Source organism: Thunnus maccoyii, chromosome 15 (assembly GCF_910596095.1).
Source record: "Thunnus maccoyii chromosome 15, fThuMac1.1, whole genome shotgun sequence".
In the NCBI taxonomy this organism is placed as follows: Eukaryota; Metazoa; Chordata; class Actinopteri; order Scombriformes; family Scombridae; genus Thunnus; species Thunnus maccoyii.
Genome location: NC_056547.1, coordinates 24,224,479 through 24,247,450, shown reverse-complemented (window position 1 = coordinate 24,247,450; position 22,972 = coordinate 24,224,479). Strand labels below are relative to the sequence as shown.

At 40.8% G+C, this 22,972-nt stretch overlaps 2 protein-coding genes across 2 annotated transcripts; both read right to left on the bottom strand.

The window, feature by feature from the left end:
• Nucleotides 1-764: 764 nt before the first annotated feature.
• On the bottom strand, nt 765-6,808 carry LOC121912626 (probable histone deacetylase 1-B). Its single transcript, XM_042434859.1, has 12 exons — nt 6,669-6,808; nt 5,484-5,596; nt 4,931-5,048; nt 4,763-4,837; nt 4,348-4,486; nt 3,591-3,732; nt 3,411-3,503; nt 3,205-3,313; nt 2,745-3,125; nt 2,478-2,633; nt 2,348-2,393; nt 765-1,777 (listed from the first exon to the last, which is right to left on the bottom strand). Exons 1-12 carry the CDS (start codon nt 6,715-6,717, stop codon nt 1,750-1,752), a joined length of 1,449 nt encoding a protein of 482 aa, XP_042290793.1. The 5' UTR covers nt 6,718-6,808; the 3' UTR covers nt 765-1,749.
• Nucleotides 6,809-9,955: 3,147 nt separating this feature from the next.
• marcksl1b (MARCKS-like 1b) lies at nt 9,956-12,710 on the bottom strand. The gene is made up of 2 exons (XM_042436692.1): nt 12,412-12,710; nt 9,956-11,386 (listed from the first exon to the last, which is right to left on the bottom strand). Exons 1-2 carry the CDS (start codon nt 12,496-12,498, stop codon nt 10,829-10,831), a joined length of 645 nt encoding a protein of 214 aa, XP_042292626.1. The 5' UTR covers nt 12,499-12,710; the 3' UTR covers nt 9,956-10,828.
• Nucleotides 12,711-22,972: the final 10,262 nt, after the last annotated feature.

The following is a 22,972-nucleotide window of genomic DNA, read 5'->3' as shown; positions in this document are numbered from 1 at the left end:
ATTTATACAACTCTTACTCATTCAACAATAAATAATTCAGTCTGATAATATACACTGTTACTAAAATGCAAACTCACACTGTAATGCAGTCCAAAACAAAAGCTTGCAATAAATCCTACCTTTGTAATTAAAAGATTTATGTTCAGTTTTGAGATTATTTTTTAGGCCTCAATTAATGGTGATCAGCGATGTGCCCCAATCAAATTTTCATGCTGCGACTAATGTAGGTAAAAATATCACAATCAACAGTATTGTGTAATCCACATTTCCTGAAATCCTTCTATTAGTGCTAAAATTTAGTTAAATGACTTCCCACCATGATCACCTGGGATTTTGTTCACTGAACAGGGAACTACAGTATACGTTGCAGCTTTGTTGGACAAGAAATAAAATCAAAAACAGTTCAAACTGTAAACAAGTTAGGTTGTTCAAAGTTTAACACTGGAAATCACTTTAAATTCAGATTCTACACACATATTTTGAAAATGCATTATATCCTGATGAAATCAATCAGCTGATTTCTGGAGTACAGGAACTCTGTGGTAAGTGTTATGTGCTGGCTGTTAACAGTTAAATTCATGTTCAAAAGGCAAAGAAATGAGTAAAGTACAGAACATAACTTACACTGGACTCATACAGGCCAGTAGTGCTGACTGTCCCTCAACACACCTTCTCCACATCACTACTAACACACCAGCAGAGCTGAAGCTGTGGTGAAATGACAAATAATGATAAATTGTACAAATGAACTTGAAACATAAAAATGTAGATCAGTTTTCTTTATTTTTTATAACAAAGTTATGATAATGCACATTTCACAAGGATAGAACTCCAAACAACAACATGTAGAGAGCCATTCACCAGCTCACTCCAGTTTCATGTATAATGGTACAAAATATCTAAAACAAGTCACTCGCTTCCCAACATGACCCTCTGAAGAGGTTCACATCCATTCACACTTCACATACAAACACTGCATGAAGAAAAAAAAAAGAAAAAAAAAGGAAAAACACTGAGCAGATATTTATAGGAAGACGGGCTAAAAGGATAGACTGTGTATTCATGATTTAAAATAACTTACTGAGCAGAGAGAAAAATGGTGACTGCCTGGGCAAAGGGAGTATTATGTACATGCTGAAGGCGAGGTCATTCTAAACATGCATTCACTGAGAAATTAACACAGCACGCAAAACACCGGTTTGCCAGACGCTGGTTATTCTAACAGTATCATAAATAGATGTTCAAAAAAACTAACAAAAGACTTTTTGCATGTGAACACTAGACTTAGAAGTCATCTACCTCTCTGCGGGTGTTTTAGTGTGATCCCCACACACACACACATGTTAAAAAAATGAAACACCGTGCTAGGAACAGTAATGCTCCTGGTGTTCTTCTTCACATGAAAGCAGACCTGGTTCACACAAGAGCTGAGGAGGATTTATGGCATTAGTTTTATACTACATGGAGCTCCAGGTGGGTGGGGTTTACACTGAGCGCACGCAAAGTCACGCTGAATCGATGACCAAATAACTTTGCTGCGGCTGTGTTAACTGTCTACTGACCCAACCACCTGGTTCTCTCTAGTGCTTGGAAACAAATGCAAATAATTCAATGTGAACCAGGTTTGCCAATAAGAACATTAATAAAACAGGAATACAAAAAAAGTCCTATCAATGCAGTAGGAGAATATAGGAATCAGTGGGGCTTGAGGACAACAGTACAACCATCGGTTTCTTCATCTGCCAGACTTCAAGTTGTCTTCACTTCTTCTTTTGGTCTGAAACACGAACAGTTCATGCGTTTAACCAGCAGGATACAGCAGCTTTTTACCATCAAGGTTTTACGGAAACCACAGTAATGCTATGACCGTTTCTAAAACTGAAATTATATCCCCCCAAAAAACCCCAAAACAGTATAATACACTAATACTGCAGCAATAATAAATATAGTTAATGTTTTTATTTCCTCCACACAAAAGAAAAGGCAGGGAAAGAGTGTCAGGTCTGATGGTCGTGCATACAATTTACCACTAAGCTGACAAACGCCTCGTTTTCTACATTTCAGTTATGGCAGGTAAAACTAAATACTCCAATATTAGCTTTTCAGATGATATGAAATCAGTTCCCAAAACACTGTTACTTAGCCAAGCTTGCACAAAAGTGGATAAAACCTAGAATAATTTAACAATTCAAGCCTTCTGGAAGAGTTGCTCCAAATTACTGCCATAATTAATATCATTCACAAACCACTGAACATGATATGTGATAAGTCTGGTAAACCTTCAGCTTTTGGAGTTATTCAATAGTGCTAATTCCAGGTTCACAATTCAAATCTACGATCGTCTTACCCTGATGTGTCCATCTTCTCTTCCTCCTTCTCTTCCTCTTTCACTTCTAGGAAGCAAAGACAACAAGTGATTATTAAAGCGTTTGTTCGTCTACAGCACGAGTCCTAATTAATCGTCTGAAGGGTCTCACCTTTCTTTTCCTCTCCTTCCTTCTCTTCCTCCTTCTTCACTCGTTTCGCCTTCTTGTGGTTGGCTGCGTTCCTGCGGCCTCCTCCCTGCCCCTCTGCCTCATCCTCCGAGTCGGAAAACTCTTCCTCGCAGGCTATCCTCTTGTCGTGGGCCCGAACTGAAAACACAAAACACACCCATCTCACTGGCTGTCTTTACACAACACTTAGTTCATTAATATTCTTTTCACAGCGGACACAACGACTTCACATTTAAACCTTAGACTTACTAGAAACACGTTTGTCGGGGTCCTCCTCATCCTCGTCTCCGCTGTCCGGGTGGGGAGCGTCCTCGGGGATGGCCTGCATCTGGACACCGGGGGCGTGAGGCAGCATACGCAAGTTTTCAAACAGACGTTGCTTGATCTTCTCTAGGTACTCGTTGGTGTTCTGGTTGGTCATGTTGGACGGGCTGATGTGCAGCTTGAAGTCGGGCCCAAAGTACTCGAAGTAATCGTTGTAGGGCAGCTCGTTGGGGATGGAGCAGTCCAAGGCGACGGCGGTTTCGTAGGTCCAGCAACGGGCCACGTTACGAATGGTGTAGCCGCCGCCGCCCAGCATCAGCAGGGGAAGGTTGAAACTTTTGATGTACTCCACACACTTGGCATGGCCTAGAAGAGCCGACGTACACGTTAAGTTCCTGAAAGCACTTTTTGAGTGTTGTCTTAGGAGTGTAAGGTGTGTTTATACCTTTGATGGTCAGGTTGAAGCAGCCCAGTCTGTCTCCTGAAAGGGAATCAGCTCCACACTGAAGCACCACAGCACTTGGCTGGTACATCTCCATGACTTTAGCCATGATCTAACACACACACACACACACACACACACATATTAGCAACCTGGTTCAGAGAGGGAATCTGATTACGGTGATTACATAACACTTAATGGGAACTTACAGGTTTGAAGATGGCTTCGTACGACTCATCATCAATGCCGTCTCTAAGCGGGTAGTTGACTGCGTAGTACTTGCCCTTTCCAGCTCCAATGTCCTGCACACATTACAGATATCATGAACGTCATGCTCACATGTGCACGAGATACACTGATGATTTTCACAAGGCAAACACACGACTGACCCTAAGGTCTCCGGTGCCAGGGAAGTACTCCCCGTACTTGTGGAAAGAGACAGTCATGACCCTGTCTGTGGTGTAGAAGGCCTCCTCCACGCCATCACCGTGGTGAATGTCAATGTCTATGTATAGCACTCGTTGGTGGTACCTAGACAGGACAATTCAGTTAATGACATCTTAAGATAAAGTCATGTACAAATATCATGAGCGCAAATTAATTAGCAGCTAGAACAGACAACAGCCTACAGATGATATATTTTTTACATCTGTGTATTAAAATGGATTTTTTTTTAAATATAAACTCATAAAAAATTAAGTGTTTCCATCTAAAAACAAATGAATGCCCATGTAAATCAAACAAGGGCTGCAACAAATTTAAAAAATTAAATTATTCAGTTATAAAAATAGTTGCCAATTAAGTTCTGTCAATCAATTAGTCGACTAATCGATTAATGGTTCTGAATCAAACAAACCAAAAGCTCAGACAAATTTGTGTGTAAGTGTGTATTAATAAATGGGGATTGAGCAAGACATTGCAATTATTGTCATATTTAAAAAGGCTTAAATACTGTAGAAAGGCAGCGATCTGCTCTTTGGCATGGAGAGAAGAAATCAGACTTTTGGTTTGTCACACATAAAGCTTCATGGCAGGTGTCGATATAATCCAGCTAAACCATGTCTTAAATGCCAAATTCAATTTTGGGGTCCAAAAGAAGTAAAAACCTGACAGATGGGTGGTTAAATACAAAGAGAAGAAGCTTACTTGAGCAGCTCGAGGATGGCGAGGACGATGTCGTTGACATAGCAGAAACCAGAGGCCTCAGACTTCTTGGCGTGGTGGAGTCCGCCGGCCCAGTTGATGGCGATGTCTGTCTGCTGCTTGTTCAGCTTCACTGCCCCGGCTAGAGGACAGGGTGAACAGTCACTTTGATGGACTTCAGTGTGTTTAACCAATTGGGGTTTACTGGGTTTTTTTTTTAACATTTATGAAGGCAACGCAGTGGAGATCCACTTTTAACCAAACCTTGACCTACACTGTCACACAAGGAAGGTGTAGTAGTTTACCAGATTCAGACCTGTACTCTATTCAGGAAACAGGCTCTGTATATTACGTTGTGTACTCTGTATGACGACAGCACATCATAAGGATTATGGGAACTGTGGTTGAAGAAACGTACCTACAGAGCCTCCCGTTGAGAGCTGGCAAAACTCAAACAGACCATCAAACACTGGACAGTCCTCTCCGACGTTGACTGGGAGAAAAAGCAGAAGACAGAAAGTGTTAACATAACTGGCCAGTAAGAATATCTCAGTATTGTCTATTGGGAGAAAACCAGGACACTCACATCTCTGCATCTGTTTGCTGTACTCAGACATGTTGTCCGGTCGGATGGACCTCAGGAACTTAATATAGTCGTCACTGTGGTATTTCGTCATCTCTTCGCCGCTGGCTTTGTGTGGTCTCTGGAAACAGACAGAAAGGTAATGAGGAACAAGGCGAGAGAGCACTTCCCCATTTGTCAACCTTTGGATTTATGTCCTGCACATGCAAAGATGTAGCCTGAAATTTACAGTATGGTAGATTAATATGACTGTAAAGCCACTGTACCAAACAGAAAGACATCACATGCAGTCAGTACTGAATTGTTAAAGATGAATATGTGTACCATTACACCCCAAATCACAAAGAGAGAATGCCCCCACACCCCCTGCCCATTCCTTTTGTCAATAAGGTGGCTGTTCTTTAAGTTACTAAGCACACTGATTATGATCCAGCGGGTTGGCTCAGGACATTTCTAGCTTTAAAGATTAAAGTACATTTTTCTCAACTGACGTTATCTTGAGGAAGTATAGTGACACATGTCGTGTTAGAGTTGTGCGTCGAGTGGTATGACTCACATAGATCTCCATTTTCCTGTACAGTCCATAGTTCAGGAGGAGGTTGTGTGTCATGCGGATCCTGTGGGGTTTCATAGGATGGCCCTGGCCATAATAGTAGTTCCCCACATCACCTGCAATAAAAAAAAATAAAAAGATTATGCATATCACAAAATATGCATGAAAACAAGTCGGCCCAGTTCAGTTTGGCTCTGCTGTGTGATGAGAACTTAATGCCAAACTCCATTCAAAAATATACCCTGCCCATGAGCAAATGAGATATGCTTTTTAGTGCATGAAATGAAGCGATTTTATTAATTATTTGGGACTAGTCTTGAATTTTGCCACATTTTAATCCACCAAGCATATTATAAAGGCAAATGTAAGAACAGATTCGCTTGTAAGTCCCACTATCTTCTGCAGCAGAATACACTGTGGATGCTGATGTGACCTGATACCAAAACTGAGATAAATACTTGGAGACAGTCAGTTTGTCTGGACAGTAGCGTTAATAATTCATACAAATCCATGTGCTTCATTGCCAAAATATTTGCCGACAGACGAGGCAGCAGTAAGACATTGAGATTTTTCAGTAGGGTGGCTTCAGTTTGTTTGTACAGATAACAAAAATGTAAAATGAGCATAAATAAAGTAAAGCTAAATTGTTCAACTAGTTATTCCTACACACAGAGTTACAGATGTAGCAGTTACTGAAAGGTACTTATGAATAACAGAAGAAAAAAGTGATATATAACGCTTATCCACCAGTGTACACGCGTAGTTTTTGCTAAATAATCAAAGTGGCAGTCGGTGCATCAGTGCTGACTTCTCGGAAGTTGTTAGCAAGTTAATGGGAACATAGATGTGATTAGCGCCGGCTCGCTTGCCGGCTGCTTAATAATCCCAGAATGAACAAATTATCTTACGCGCACAATTCACAACCAAATAACGCGTAACAATACATTGAGAGGAATGGTCTGGTTGTTTAATAACTTGCAACAGCGATGAATATACCGCCCGCTGTTACCGCTACAGGCTAACGGCTAGCTAAGCAAACCAATTGTGAATGCTAACGTTAGCTCGGCTAGCTTTCTCGTACAGCACCACATTTTAAAGGATATACATGCGAAATTTCACAGACATCTACGCGCCTTCAAGGCCTCTTCAATCGTTTGAGAGACTCGTGTGCAGAAGTGAGATATTTACCGTCATAGTAATAGCAAACTTTTTTCTTTGTTCCATGAGACAGCGCCATTTTACACCAATTACCCCTCAGCCCACCGGTTCTGCTCTTGCACTGAACTCGTACTGAGCTCTGGTCGACCAATCACGGATGCTTACCCGCCCGCCTGGGAGGCGCCCGTATTACAAACCGAACAGCGCCGCGGCTGAAGCTACTGTATGGCTCAGTGGTCCCCAATGTCATGGCCTTTCCCTTTACAATAAACCAAAGTCGACCTGGGACTCTTTGTCACATGTCGCATTGTTTGGCAATTAAGTTACCGATTATTGTTTTGATTCATCGGCTAATCATTTTGTCCATAAAATGTCAGAAAATAGTGAAAAAAGATTCGTTAAAGTACCCCGCAATCCAGGGTTACATTTTCAAATGTTTAGTTTTGTCTGACTAAAACAGTCCAAAACCCAAAGATATTCAGTTTATCATCACATCTGAGAAGCTGAAAGCAGCTTATTTTTTAATTTTTGCTTAAAAATTATAATTATTTAATTATCAAAATAGTTGCTCTATTAATCTTCTGTTGATCGACAGATTAATTGACTAACCTTGCAACTCTAGAAAGAGCACTTATTTTGTTTAATTTACTTTAAGAGATTTGAGGAGGTAAAACACAGTAATCCACAAGAAATACAGCCAAAAAAAACCATTTTGTGTGCCCAAAATGTTTTTTTTTATCCTGTCCTATCATCTTGCAACCCCTTTGATTAATCCAGCGATTCCTTGTGAGGGTCCCGACCCCCAGGTTGGGAACCACTGGTCTAGACAGACTACTCTGGCACAGCAAGTGTTTTTATGTTCAATTCAGCGATGTAGAGGTAAGTAAAATAGCTTTGGGTAATTTATTATCTCCAGCTTCATCAGAAAATCAGTTAATGACACACTTGAGCAACTTTCGTCTTGCTCCCCTCTTCAGGGATCTTATGATTCAGGAGGACATGATGTGGCTATAAAAGCAAACTTCCCCAAACAGACCCTACATCCAGTCTGAGAAACCTACAGTCCACCCAGACATCCCACCCATCATTAACACCAATATTTTATTTATATTCAACATTTACAATTTCTTTTTTTTTAATTAAATTTTATTATTGAGTACTTGCAGTCAGAATTTTACTACAGTTTAATATTATTTGCATGCCTTAAATAAAGAAATTACACCCTCAGCCTTAAAAGGTTGACATAGTGGGTTCAGATGAGTTTCTCTCCATTTATCGATGGTTCAGTGATCTAGTTGAATTCAAGTCTACCTGGATCTAGTCTGTCTGAGATCTGCATCTAAACTTACAACAAGAAGCCGTATCAACTTCAAGTGTAGATCTTTAAAAATCAAAAAGAATATATTTACACAGCATTCCACTGAAATTTAAGTTGAACAGTGAAAGACATTTTATTTGTATGTTTTTCATTAATACATTTCTATATTTATTTTTATGTTATTAGCTTATTTGATAGGGACAGTGCTCACTGATCAACAGTATAAAAAACAAACTGTAAATGAGTTAAAGACTAATTGTCATCGATCGGGTCAGATGTGAAGAAATGACTCCCTAAAGATAGAAAAAAAGACATCTGCAAGGAGCTGTATCTAATATAGGTCATGTATTTATGTCATTCAAATGTTTCAAATGCTGTAAGACAGGAACATGTACAAATGTATGCTCTTGCCAATGCCAACATATCAAACACAGCAATTAACATAAGAAGGATGAAGGAGGATTGTAGGATGTGTGAAATATAATGTATATATTTTCCAAATATACTCACAGCCCTGCATTGAGGCTGATAATGTATATTAATACCTTCCTAAGAATCATTCTAGCATCTTAAAAAACACTGGAGCCAATAAGGAAACCAGTATAATATCTGTGGCGTTCCACCAGGTGGCAGTCTGAGCTCACTTGTGTTTGACTGTCATCTACAAACCTCTGCGGACTCTGTAAATGAATGAGAAATGCAGCGCCTGAGCTGATCAGTGACAGAATCTTGTGTATAGTATACCATACAACCAAAATAACAATATAGATAATAGACCCTTATGGTTAACATGTCTTTTCTGGAGCATCCATTAATAATTTATGTAATAACCGCCAGTCTACTGTGGAAGAAGATGTGAAAGATTTCTACAATTTAGGTCTGAGTTGAGGTGATTTTGCTTACAATTTCCAACTCTATTAAAGGTAAAAATCTACTGTCTAGGGTTTACAAATGGATCTGCTTCAATGAGCAAAGAGCTGTATCAATTTGAAGCTGGAGCTTTGTTTAAATAATTCATTAATTGTTTGAAGGCTGGATCCAAATGTAGCTCAGATCTCAACTCATCATATCATCATGTGAACTAGGTCAGTTCACCCAGAGCAGTACTGCTGTGTTCAGCTAGCCATGATGTTCAGAAGTCCATTCGGAGGGAGGGAGGAGGGGGGGGCTGGGGGGGTTGCGGTCCGAGGTAATAGAGCTGATCTCAGGGCCAGCAGACTAATAGAGGGCCAGGGGTCATTGGGGCTAACACTGTAGTTCTGGTGCGTTCAATTGTATCCAAACCGATCACTTAAAAATTTGTGGGTGTTTCTCATTGCAAAGAAAATCACAGAATGACCCAGGTGTAATAATCGCTGCATAAATGACAAGGTCTGTATGTGATAGAGAGATTCCGCTTTTATAGATATCTTTGTTTCTGTATTTTTGTTTCAAGGTGGATCTGCTACATCAGTGCAAACTAAAAAATAACCTGAATGAGAAGAATAAAGCTTTATTGATCTAGGTTTGGTCTCTGGGTGGCAGCTGATCAGATATTACACTAAGAAACCTTATTAGTACATTGTTGTGTGCAGGTTTCTCACCATGTAAGTGATTTGGTAATATTATGTCTTTGGGAAAAGCCTTTCCTTATGAATATGACTGGCTTATTGAAGTGGGTTTTGAGGTCAAATGTGGAAGGAAATGAGACGGGTGCTCCCAACTAAAAGTAGTTTATCTTTTTACTTTAATTGGTCTAATATGCAGACACCAAAACAAATCGTAAAATGTAATGCATTTAATGTCAAATCAGCCGTTAAACATGCTCTCTTCAGTAACCGGATGAATTAAAACTGAGTGTTCCTAGTGTTTACTTAGCTGCTGGCAGATTCATGGCTGTGAGTGTTATTTGGCACTAAAGTTCAATAAAAACTTCCCATATGACAAATAAGCTCAATAAACTATACTGCCTTGTAATAGCAGATGTAATGTACAGTGTAAATAACCGTAAAGACACATCAACGGGCAGGTAACCAACATTTATTTACCATTATCAACTTTACAATAAAACCAGTAACATCTGTCAACATTAGCAAAATAAAGAACAGAAATCAATCCAATGTATTTACAGAGACAAAGCAGATTCAGGCTCACACACGACAGATAAACAACTCTGCTTCATATCAAACCGCAACAGTGAACATAGCAAGCTTAAGTGTTCTTTTTTTTTTTCATAGTAAGGTAAAAATCAACATTGTCTATTTTTTTTAACAAACAAGACATAGCTTCTCTGAATCTTTAAGATGGTTCTCTATAATACACCACAAAATACTTCAAATTTGGGTTAAAATATAGGAATGTAAAAAGTTGGCGAGTCTCTTTATTTGTCTGATTTCTTTTTTTTTTTGTTCTTTTTCTATTTAACAGTCATTTCAAGTGGTGGTGGTGTCCTAGTATCTTCTCTAGCTTCATTCCTTCATAAAGGAGGCATCTTGATCTGTAGATTTTTAGGGAAAAGATGCTTCGACTCCATCCTTCTTCATCCATCCTTCATCTATACTTCATGGTGTCATTAGCTCGCGTTCTAGCCATTAAAATCCATCTTCCACACAGCGACCAACACACAGCCTAAAACTCAGTCAAGGTCCAGATGTCGAGCAGTAACCAGGGAAGTGATCTAGTGAATCTAGTCTGTCGTCTTGTTATCATGACGAAAAGTGGCACGTCGAAGGAGTCTCTCACATACATGTGTATATATTTACATATACATATATCCATATACATATGTATACATATACACATATATATATAAATATATATATATATACTCTTAAATTTTCTCTCTCTCTCTTGAAAAACAGTTCACCCAGTTCATTGTGAGTTAAAGGTACAATCACTCTTTCTTTTCAGAGGGAGCAGGGGTCGAGCTGCTCTCCTCTGTTGGTTTTGTGGCCTCAGGGGCCGGAGCAGCTGCCTCCTTGGCCTCCTCCTTGGGGGCCTCCTCTTTAGCCGGCCCCTCCTCTGCCTTTGGGGCCTCGGCCTCGGTGGCAGCGGCAGGAACAGCAGCAGCAGCAGCTTCCTCCTTCACCTCCTCCTTCTTCTCCTCTGCAGGAGCAGCAGCTCCGTTCTCTGCTGGCTTCTCCTCGGAGGTGGCGGCGGCGGCTGCTTCCTCTTTGACGGCCTCGCTCTTCTTGCTCTTCTTCAGATTCAGCTTGAAGTTGAAGGACTTCTTAAAGGAGAACTTCTTCTTCTTCTTCTTGGGGGTTTCCTTAGCTGCAGCCTCGCCCTCGGGTTTAGCAGCCTCTCCATCTGCAGCAGGTGCCGGCTCAATAGTGTCGCCTCCTGCGCCGGCTTCAGGCTCCTTGGCTGCCTCGGCTGAGCCGTTGGTAGCGGCAGCATCCCCATCAGGCTTTGTAGAGACATCGCCATTGGTCTTCACATGTCCATTCTCCTGGAAAAAAGATTGAAAAATACAAATGTCACAAAATGAATAATCTGTTTCTAAAGCCAAACCATCTGACAAAGAAAACCAAATCTATATATATAAAAACATGACTGCGCATGCATAAAATACGAGCAGGAACGATTTTAGATAAGCTTTTCTCATTTCTTTTCAGAGCATCGTCGTGCTCATCAATTAACCACCGTGTCGCCCGGCTCAGAGGCGACGCCTTGCAGTACCCTAATCAGACGATAGGCGGCGGTAGCGCCACACAGACCGCTCAGAGTACCAGACAGACATCGGCTCAACAAAGGCAAGACTGGAGCTCATCCATGTAAGAATGAAAACACATCAATTGACGTTTTTTTTTTGTTTGTTTGTTTGTTTTTTTTAAAACCCAAGTAACAGAACTTATATTTTAAACGCTCAATTGATAAAATTAATACACAAGTCTCGTCTGTTTTTGTCACTTGATATGTGTGAAGATAAATTAAATTCACCATGATCCAAAAATGGTCCAAAGTATCGAATTTATGAGGAAATATCTAAAACTCATCTCGCATATATTCAAATTGGGAAAGTCCCAATTTGCAAAAAAAGAAAAAAAAAATCCCAGACACACACGAGCAGGTTTGTAGCTGTTTTAAACGGAAAGGGGGAGTAGACTGCCTACGTGCGCTCCAGCTGCCCCCCTCCCCCTTTAAGCCTGGCACTATCAAACACGTTGTGCGGATTTTGGGATAACCCTCAGTCCCAAAAACATATACTCACTTGAATTCAACTTGACACACAGGCAACTTGGCAGCTATTTTTTGTTTTGTTTTGTTTTTGAGGTGCTCTGTGGCAAACCCATTAGCAGCAGACAGGATGCTAGAAGCCCCACCTGACTTGCCCAAAATGTCCTCACATTCAAGTTTAATCAATTCAGCGTCGACTAAATTCGGTAAACTCATGTTTTAGTGTGAGAAATTAAACTTTTTTACGTTTCTATATATCTCCTCTTTTAAATAAAGAGTAATTGTGAGTGTATTCACCTGTCCATTGGTTTTGACAGCTGCAGCATCAGCGGCAGCAGCGTTCGCCTCCGCGGCCACCTCTCCCTTGGATGCCTGGGATCCCATTGTCTTCGGTGAGTAGTTGTGTCTTCTAAAGCAAATTAAAAAGAAAAACTAAAAAAGAGTGGTTTTAAGTTAATCCAACCCCAGGGTGAGTGACGTATCCAGCGGTGAAGCGATGAAAAGTGTTTTTATTTTTCTTCAAATGGCAGCTACTTCCCTCCGGTTGCTCCAGTGGTCGGACTTGTCACCCCGGTAGAGAGAGACCCTCTAAACTCATCACTGGTTGAACGCAACGCTTCAACATACAGCAGGTTGAAGGCGCCGCCTGTGGGCGGGGCCTGTTGAGTTTTGACCATTCAGCGACCAGACTAAGGGAAAGTCTACCCGCCTCTGGCCAATGACCGCTGACTCCCTGAAATTCCCCCCGCCCCCTCAGAAGACCCCCAGCAATGAATTCAATTCAGCACAGCTAAATTCAGTTTTATGAGCATGAAAGTAAAAAACAACATTGACTTGGCATTTAGATAAAAGATGAACATTTTTCCTATTATATCCTTTTTCTCTATCTGTATGAGTGTGTTTTTATACTTCTAAATTCTTGTGAGGGGCAAGTGTTTGAAGACAATCCATCAAACATCTTGCTGATGTTAAGGCTAGAATGAGGGCTAGTTAGGTAATTATGATATGTGTGTTAAATCAAGTCACAAAATCACAGATCTGTCTCTGAGAGCTTTACAGTCTGAGCAGCATGTATGTGTGTGTGATGTGAGTGTGTATGTGAGTACCTAGACAACTGAGGACCAGGGTCACATTGTGGTCAGCTCCTGCACTCCACTCCGCTGTAAGTATTAACACCCATGGCAGTGTAGACATATATAAAACATATAACTGGAATGAATGAATGAGTCATAAAAGTAGATCTGTAATAACAGCACTCATTGCCACAGTTTGTCTCAGTCATGGCATGCAACAATGCAGTCCATGGCATCAGTTTCACTTTTCTTAAGCAACTAGGGAAGTTTCCGAGTTTGTCTCTTTTGGTTTCACTATCGCTAAGTATTCTCACTGATGCACAGGGGTCACTTTAAATTACAGACTGATTCAGCACTTAGTCAGAGTTGCAGTAAAATGTAACGCAACAGGTGTTGTCAGATATAGTTGTGATTCAGAGTCACAAAATGCTGACAGAACGGGAAATGTCTATCATAGTCTTGTTATGTCACAACTGTGATAAGCAACAATTTGTTGTTAAATGTGTGTATTTCATATAGCAAATATAGAAAATGCCAACATTTTTTTTTTAATCTGCTCTATACAAATCTCACCAGAAAAAGAACACCATGCGACCAATTTCCATTAGCTAGCCAGTTAGCACGGCAATGATTGGATATAAGTGAATTATCATGGTCATGAGATCATGGTCTCTCAGAAAAAATATGTGACAGACGACATGACACAGGACACGAATTGTGACAAATGGACAGGTGAAAAGTTCAGCTAGAAGAGAGAAGAGAAAAAAATGGATTTTAAGATTTGATGTTACTTGTTTACTTGTTACTGTTTCTGCTCTCTTTCTATGTGCCCACCAGCAGGAGCAGCTGAATGGTAAAATGGACCAAGTTATGTCACACAATGGTGAATGAGGGTTTAATCTATTGTTCAGTGTTGTGCACTCATTGTGAGTATGAGGACACTATTTTTTTTTGGTGATCTGACTGGAGAACAGGTTCAGCGTCAGGGCTAATAGCATGTCACGATGTCTCCTCATGGCTCCATGACTAGATTTGTTGTTCACTTCCGCTTGTCAACAACATACCAGCAGCAAAATATGTCAATGTGATGATCATGCACATTCCACCTGATCATTTTCTCCCAACACACATTCCATACAACAGCTGTTAAAGCTACAAATCTCAGTTATGGGAGGAAAAGACGCTGTGTTCGATGTCACAAATTGATCTTTACTGCGACCAATCAGCCTAATTGATTTTGTAAGACTTGGGAACATTGGAATGCGTGTCAGCAACCCGTCTTGATGCAAAATCAGCTTTCCAATCCAAATGTAAGTTCATGCACGCTTTGGTGACGTATCTTAATCCGTGCAACAGAACAAAGCTGACTCTTGCATGCTGGGCCACATTATATAAGTATACAAAATGCGATAATAATGCAGTTAAGACAGTTATGTGTGTATTACACAGCTCATGCAAACATCTTGTTGTGTGGTAAATACCATATGATAAAATTCCAAATGCTATATCCATGTGACTGCATTGATGTGATTATGCTATGAGTAAAAGTATTTCACAGTAATATTCTCTCTCTGATTTTATTCACATCAATAGCCAGTTAAAGCACGTGTATAAACCATATGGCCAGAAGTATGTGGACACACCCATACTTGATTATTGAACGTCTTATTTCAAAACTACCACTTCTCCTGGTCATTCTTTCATTCATTTGTGATCCGAACAATGGTGGGAAGGTCCCTTTTGTTTCATTTCTGAATATGAATATTATGTGCAGTATTTAGGTTGTTTCATTCACTGTGATCTAGAGCAAGGGTCATGGTGATCAGAAGGCTTTGCTAGATATCTTTTTTATAGTAGAGCACTAAGATATTCCTCGTAAACAGCCCTAGAAGTACACAAAAGTATACGGACAGAACTGTCCACATACTTTCGGCCATACAGAATGCCTTGTTCTCATTTCTTGAATGGTGGTTAATTTGTACAAATTCTTCATGTGGAGGCAAAAGTGAATAAAAACCTGTAAAACGACAGCAGTAGTCAACAAAAGGAGTGTGACGAAAATGTGACGTTGGAGATTTTTTACACAAGAGTCAGAAAACCTACAGAAGGTGGCAACTGAACAGGTGGGATGATGATGAGGTTTATTATTAATAAATGTATTATTCACACAAAGTCTGTGATTATTTCCTTCTCTCGGGGTTTAAATAAGTAGCTGGATAAGTATGTAATCAGATGTGATAAAAATACTACATATATGAATAAACTACAATACATCAGACACTTTTCTAGTTTCCTTCACTCTGTGTTACTCTGGTTTGCCCTTGCTCTATTCATTTCATAGCAGTTGCACTGAGAGGACAACCTTTTCTCACACATGTATCACGCTGTATCTATCTGACTAGCCTTGTAAATGTCATAATAATGTGTCCACTGTGTGCTGTGGAATGCCTGGCACGCAGGCCCTCCCGTCTCCTCAAGCCATCTTCTCCTGTGAATGGGCTTCTTCAGCCTGCCTGAGGTAACTCAGCCCTGCTGGGGGGGGGGCAAGAGAGACGCCATCATGGTTAACTTTCGCAGATGGAACTACATCAAGTGCTCCTTTCTTCTTCTTCCATGAAAACCCCCGTCCGTGTTTAATGGTAATGACGACGGTGTTGAGGGCAGTGACGAGGAGCAGGCTCATCTTCAGCCCCATCACCGCACTCGACACTTTGCTCTGTGCAATGTGTGTTTGCACATGTGCGTCTGTGTGTTATGTGCATTGTGCATATAAGGGAAGCATTGTCATGGGACCAGTGAGCGTCAGGGGGTGAAAGGCACAGAGAAGCAGTCCTTCACACATAGACACATGCATTATGCACCCGCGCACACACAAAGCAAGAAGGGCATCAGCTGTGACAGAGTTCATATAGATGCACCGAGGGCTGGAATGCAGAGAGGAGGAGAAAGACGAGGGGAGGGGAGGGGGGGGTTCTGATCTGTATGATAGAGCCGAGGCCTTAGATGGAAAGAAAGGGACGGTGGGAAAGAAAGAAGACAACCAGAGACGGAGGCAGTCGCATCGTTTGGATGTGCCGTTCTGTGTGAAAGACAAGGAATGATGTGCTGATAGCTGAGTGATAGCGTTGGGTGTGGCCGAGAGACGTGATAAGAGGTCGTCAAATGACAGTTAAACCCCCCACCACACACACAAAGTTCCAGTGAAGAAAACTGACGGGAAGGAATTGAAGGATAGAGTTGGGTTTGACTGGGATTTGAAGGCCAATGCTAATAGTTTTTGTATTGCTGATTCAGGTGCTTAATGTTTGCTAATAATAATAGTATGATCAATGTAAAATTTATACATTTAATGCCCAAAGAAGAGTATTACCCTCATTATTATTCTTGGCTTGCTGCAAAAGCCTCTGATTAAGAAAAATGACTTGATTGGAACCTAATCAAACTGTATTGTATCAGGGCCAATTCATGTTTGTGTGTGATCCTATAAAAAATGATAATGTGAATATTTCTTGACATAAATATCCATCATATTAGAGTTAGATGACATACCTGGGCAATTACCCAGGCAATATCAGCGAGCATCATATCATCCTGACCCTGAGGGTTAATGGAAGAAAGGAAGAACGCATTAAGATGAGTAAAAGGAAGAATTAAGGCTGAAGATGTGGTTGAAATTAAAACCTGGCTGAGGGAGGATGGGCAGCAATGACTAGCATAAACAAAATGTCTCTATACAATTCATGTATTTAGTTTTTTTAGGTGAACAACAGTATGAATCATAGCATAAATTGTGGCTATATTTTTCATTGGTGTGGTAAACAGTCAGGGGTAATTCACCTTCTTCAGCTCCTGTCACCTGACTCCTGCTTGTGTTTGTTTTAATGAGTCAGGGTGTGTCTGTGTGTGAAAGGTACTTTCCAATCAGGCAGTGATGTATTGATAAACAGGAAGTTGGGGAAATCGAAAAATTCCCACACCAATATGAAACCGCATTGTTTCTTTCATTCATAACAGCACTTCAAAGACCACAGCTGTAATTGTCATCAGTTAGACACAATTTAGAATGATTTCTAATCAATGTTCCAGATATTAAAAGGTGTAAAAATTGTATTCTGCTGCAAATGTTCAGCTGATTTGACATGGATTTACCCTCCACTGCATTCCTGTGTATTAGGAGCAAGCTAACACTGAAAGCAATCCACTTTTAAGCTTCTGCATATATTTCAAAACTAAAGACCTGCCAATAACTCCATTAAAGCTTCAAAGGGCAGATGTCAGATTAGTTTTCCAACCACCAGCCACCCTCAAATTGCTGGAAAATGATTATTAGGGACTTGTTACCTCATTGGGAGTCTAATTGAGCCAATCATTCTCTTTAACTTTCTCCATTGCTTGCTGTCACCTTGTCACACCAAGCTACAGTGATCAGCCTCAGGGTATACTCCGAGTTGTTCCTGCCCTTTGAGGTGCTACCTCCCCCCCCCCCCCCCCCCTCTTTGATCGCTGGCTGGAGGTCGTCGCCTGAGGCTCGTCATACAACCATACCCTGACCGAGAATGCTTTCCTCTTGGTGTAGGAATGCTGACTTCATCTCTGGGTGACTCTTATACCTGCCCCGTGGCTTTTATCCTGTGGCGGTAATTTATTTTCATGTCAGTCAAAGACATAGCTATTTCTTTTAAGTAATGTATGATCCCAAACCCCCACCCCCTCACTCTCTTTTTGTCTAGCTGCAGTCAATGAAGCTTTGTGTATGTATTCCTGGATGTTGGGCTTTCACACTGTGACTGAGCTCTGTTTTCCAAGGGCCCCATTGTTCTGCGCCTCATCACCCTATGGATGAGCATCACAAGTCAGCTGAGGGGTAGTGGAAAGGTAGAACCGGGTGGGTAAAGACAGTGAAGGGTGGAGACAAGGGATTATGGGTATTAAATCAGTAGAAACTGAGCTGATAATTAGAGAGAGTGCACATACTTCATGAACATATATGTCCGTGTGCTATTTTTGGACATTCCCATCATACACAAAGAAACAATGTCATGTTAAGGCGATTGAATCAAAATTTTTTGAAAAGCACACAGGACTTGCCCTCAATTATAATCAGCCATTTTAATCAAAGCCAGCCTAGCTGTGGTCAATATCTCTTAAGTGCTTGCTCAATTGTATAAGCACTGATTCCCGGACATCATGGAGGGACAATAAATAGCATATGGCTTAGCGTTTGAGCTGACAGATGTCCACGCTGGACAAATAGAGAGCAGAGAAAAAAATAATCATGACTTTAGCTTTGAGCTGCCTCGATGACCTGGGGTCAAGGGGGTCAGAGTTGGGGGCAAACAACAATGGCGCAAGGAAATGGGGAGGTGGAGTGCTGCAGTTAAATACCAGCTAAGTAGGTCACATTTACATCTTGTGTGGAGTGACAAAGAAACAGTTTGACTCTACAGCACAACACTTTAATTGCATATTATGTAAATGGGTGAATACATTTGGAAGTTTCGGTGTTGACAGAGGAACTGTGACAAGACTAAACAGACATTAAAACAGTTTCAGGGAAATGTAAGGGACTTTCCATCTGCATCCTACAACCATTAACATCAATGGATATTCATAACAAGCATAACAGAAACATTTTACTTTCACTTTCTTTCAACGTCTTCTTTTTCCATCTATCATTGATTTATGGTCAGAGATGGGGAATCCCTGTGAGGAGTTCCCCAGAGTAGGCGTTTATTTGTATGTATCACACTGTAAAGACTATAGTAGAGAGAAGAGGACTTTTTCAATGTTGTAAGGTATTTTTAGGCAATGTGATGATTTCCAGTTTTTGCTATGGGTCATTGTAATAAGGCCTGATTTTTGAAATAGGCCTACACTTATAGGAAATACAATTAAGTTTGTTCTAAATGTGGAATTTCTCAGTTGTTGCTCACCACCAAGAAATTACCAGACTCAGCCTCCGAGTCTGTCTTTGTCTAACATACTGTACACACACACACACACACACACACACGCCTGGCACATGCAGCCCTGGAAATTGTGTCAGCCCAGTATAAATCCCTTTTGACATATGAGCATGCCAGTGACCTTATTACCACGACAACAGTTTCTACAGGATAATAACGTTGTGGCAATGCTGACACAATATGACACAACAACGTGGACACTTATTGTGCAATGTGTTGCTGAGAGGTGAACCACTCGCTTTTTATTTTCCCTCTTAGTTCCGTTCCTGTCTTTATCTCGATTCTTGTGGTTCATGTCCTTTTCTTTTACTTTATGTGCCCTGAATTTTCTGTGTTTCTCTGTGTGTGTGTGTGTGTGTGTGTTTGTCTGTGTTGGGTAATGTGTAACGCATTTAGAAAATTCAGGTATATGGAAAAGTCTCTAGAGCTAGAGAGGAAAAGCATCCTTCCAGCAGCTTTCAAAACAAGATTGATATAAAGGTAGGTCAGGCCTATCTCTGGGCTCACTTCCCCCGAGTGTGTGTGTGTGTGTGTATTTCAAATCTGTGTACACCCACGCGAGAGTCCTAAAATAAATGCTTCTTCTTTCATACATGTGAGCGCATTCAGCAGAACTGAACAACACATCCACCCCCTCCCTTTCCTCTTCTGCCTCCTCCTCTCTCTTTCGCGTTCCTCCATCCATCCTGACAGAGAGAGAGAAAATGTCAGAGGAAAGTAGGGAAATATGGGAAGACCAGGAAAGAGAAAAAATCAGAGTTTTGCATGCTATTTCGACTGACAATATTAGAGTCTTAGGCTCATCTTGTCTTTTTATGTTTCGTCACAAGAATGTATCTCATGAGTGCACGGAGGGCAGACAGCTTCGAGGAAAGGGAAAATAAAATAGGAATAAATAAGAGAAACTGCACTTGTGGAATTTCTTAGAGACTGTAGCATCACATGAGCCTGGCATTCAATATGGGAGCTCAGTATATCATATTAACTGTTACATCAGAGTAAATGCCTTTTGTAAGCAATTTTCCCAGATGAAATGACAACTGTTGCTGCGTATATTATTGTTTGGCTTTGGAAGTAATGCCACATTAGTGTTGCTGCTGTGGTTAGTAAGCTAGTTAGCCGGGCATGCTAAGGTTAGTTACGCTAAGTTACAGTTGCTAAGCTATGATTGGACAAACACTGTTCAGGAGAGGGGCCTAGCGAATGATCAATTACATAAAAGGCTTCCTGCGTGTCATCTTAGATCTCAACCACTATTATAGAATGTTGAATGTTGCATGTTGAAATCAGCGTAAATATGCTGTTGGTTGAGGTGACGTCTACTTTTCTTTCAAGCTGCTACTTGCATCTTTCTGACTCGACAAATCTTAATATCACATTATAATTTTAAAGTTTTAAAAGCTGTTTTATGACATGGATTTGAAGAATCTCAATGCCACCACCTGCACATCTTCATCTGTCAAATCGTTGATGGGAGTCTGTTAACATTTGCACTGATTGCTTGTATACACCTGATTAGCTCTCTTCATTTACACACCTCATTTGCAACACACCCTCATAATGAAACGACCACATAGGTCGATTGTACCTGCACTCCAGGGCGACTCGTGGTAGCGGAACAACCCATAGGAACAACCCATAGGAACAACCCATAGGAACGTTTTCTAATATGCCGTCTCTATCGGCAGTAATTGCAAAAAATAATCATGTTTTATGATGTGACAGCACTGTGGTTGAGGTCTGGTTAGGTTTAGGCATAAAAACCACTTGGTTAGGGTTAGGGAAAGATCATGGTTTGGGTTAAATTGATCACTTGAAACATGGTGTGGGTTAAAGTTACTTCCTTAAAGTTATGCAACCTTCATTGTCGTGGCAACAGTAAAAACCATGACAAAATTATGTTTTTTTAAAAAACTGTACCAACTTGCGGTTGGCAGCAGGAAACAAACAGTAATCTCCTGCAGCTAAGTCCACGTTTTGCCATCTATCCATCCACCCAACCTGCCTCCTCCTAATATGAAAATCTGTTGTTTTTCTTCTGAGGACAGACTGCTCATTTGGCATCTTTAATCTGAAAGTATTCATTGAGAACTTGACAATAGTATGCATGTGCACACTTCACAAACTTAAGTGAGCAGGAGAGGGAGTGAGAGGCAGACCCAACGAGCCAGGAGAGCAAGGCATAGATGGATGGGTGATGAGTCAGAGGGGAGTGGAGGCTGAGGGAAGAGAGGGAGAAGTGCTGATGAATGGGTTAATGGCACACTGACCCACTAATGTTGCAGCTGCATTGCCAGTGGCTTCACTTGGCCCGGTGGAACACACACATACTCGCGTACTGATATATGCACGCTAATTAATAAGCCTTTTTAACTCGACTTACAACTCCCCTACATCGTAAACAAGGGAAAAGACTTTTTCTCTTCTTACTCTATAAGGACTTTAAGCCAGGGTTACTTGATCATCATGTGTGTTTCCATTGTTATACTGATGAACTGTACTGCTGAATTACACATCGAAACAGCACATTTGTACACTTCTGCTTGTAATGCTGACTTGTCTGCTGTAAAAGGTCATGAAACGGAGGAAGCTGAGCAGTGCCCGCACAGGAAACATACATCAAGTTTCACAACTTTTGCCCCCGCTGCACTTCTAATTCTGTCAAAGGTATTTTTGGATCACACCTAATAAGTTCCAAAGTAAGGCCTTTTGTCTTGATAGTGTGGGTGTGAGGGAGTTGAATTCAAGTGTGAACCATGTCAAGTCTTTTAAGAATGATCATCATGTGACGTTCAAGTCTTTCAAGAGGTCCTTAACCTTTTATAGCCTCAAGCCAAAATGTGACATGTGAAATGTAGGCCTGACCTGGAGCCAAATGCACAAAATAAATGTTATAGTATAAATGTCATTTGTTTCTTGAGATGTCTCTTGTATCTCTATGCAGAGGAGAATGCCTTTACTGGTTTGTGCTGCAGAAAAATAGTGATAATCAAAGTGTAGTGTTTGAGTTGAACTGCTCCTGTGTTTCCTCTCTAGTTCCATTTGGACGGGTTCAGGCTCCAGATGTTCTTATATATATTTTATGTCTGAGCACAACAACACCGTTGCACTGCTTCATCTTTTGATTTGTTTTTGGAGTTAATGACCTCTCTACCTCTCAATTCTCATCTTCTGAACCCACAGAGGGAACTGGTTTACCCGATGTAGCCTGACTGGGTGCCATTCTGTGTACAGTCGGAAACAACTGGCTGCATTGGGTATTGTGTTCCAGCAGTGAAGAGCTGGAGAGGCTCAGTGAGTGTGAGCTCTTAAGTCTCCTGAGCTTCAAGTTTAATGTGTAGAGGAAAGAAACGCTGAATACAAATTGGGATTTAACCACGATCTTCCCTAAAACCAAGTGTTTTAGTTGCCTAACAGGGCTTTCATACCAAAAGTGCAAGTTTGACAGAGCACAGAGCTAGGCCTTTATTTCCAGTGAGTGCAGTCAAGTTAAACAAAATTGAACTTTGACCCCAAATGTGTACGTCCTATGAGATTCTGGTCTTCTGGAAGTTATGAATAGTGTTGCCAACTATTTTCAGTGGGAAGAAGCTAAAGCCTGCAGGAAAAGTCGCTAGATGTTGCAAAATGACATCATGTGCAAATTTGCATATCTATGACATCATGATACGTACAAGATTTTAAAAAATGTAAAGAAAATTAAGTTAAATGACACTAAACTGACTGTAACTAGCTATTTCATTAGCTATTTTTCTTTTCAAGCAGCTACTCAATGTGCATCTAAACCTAATTCTGATAATAATATTTATGCAGGCTGTT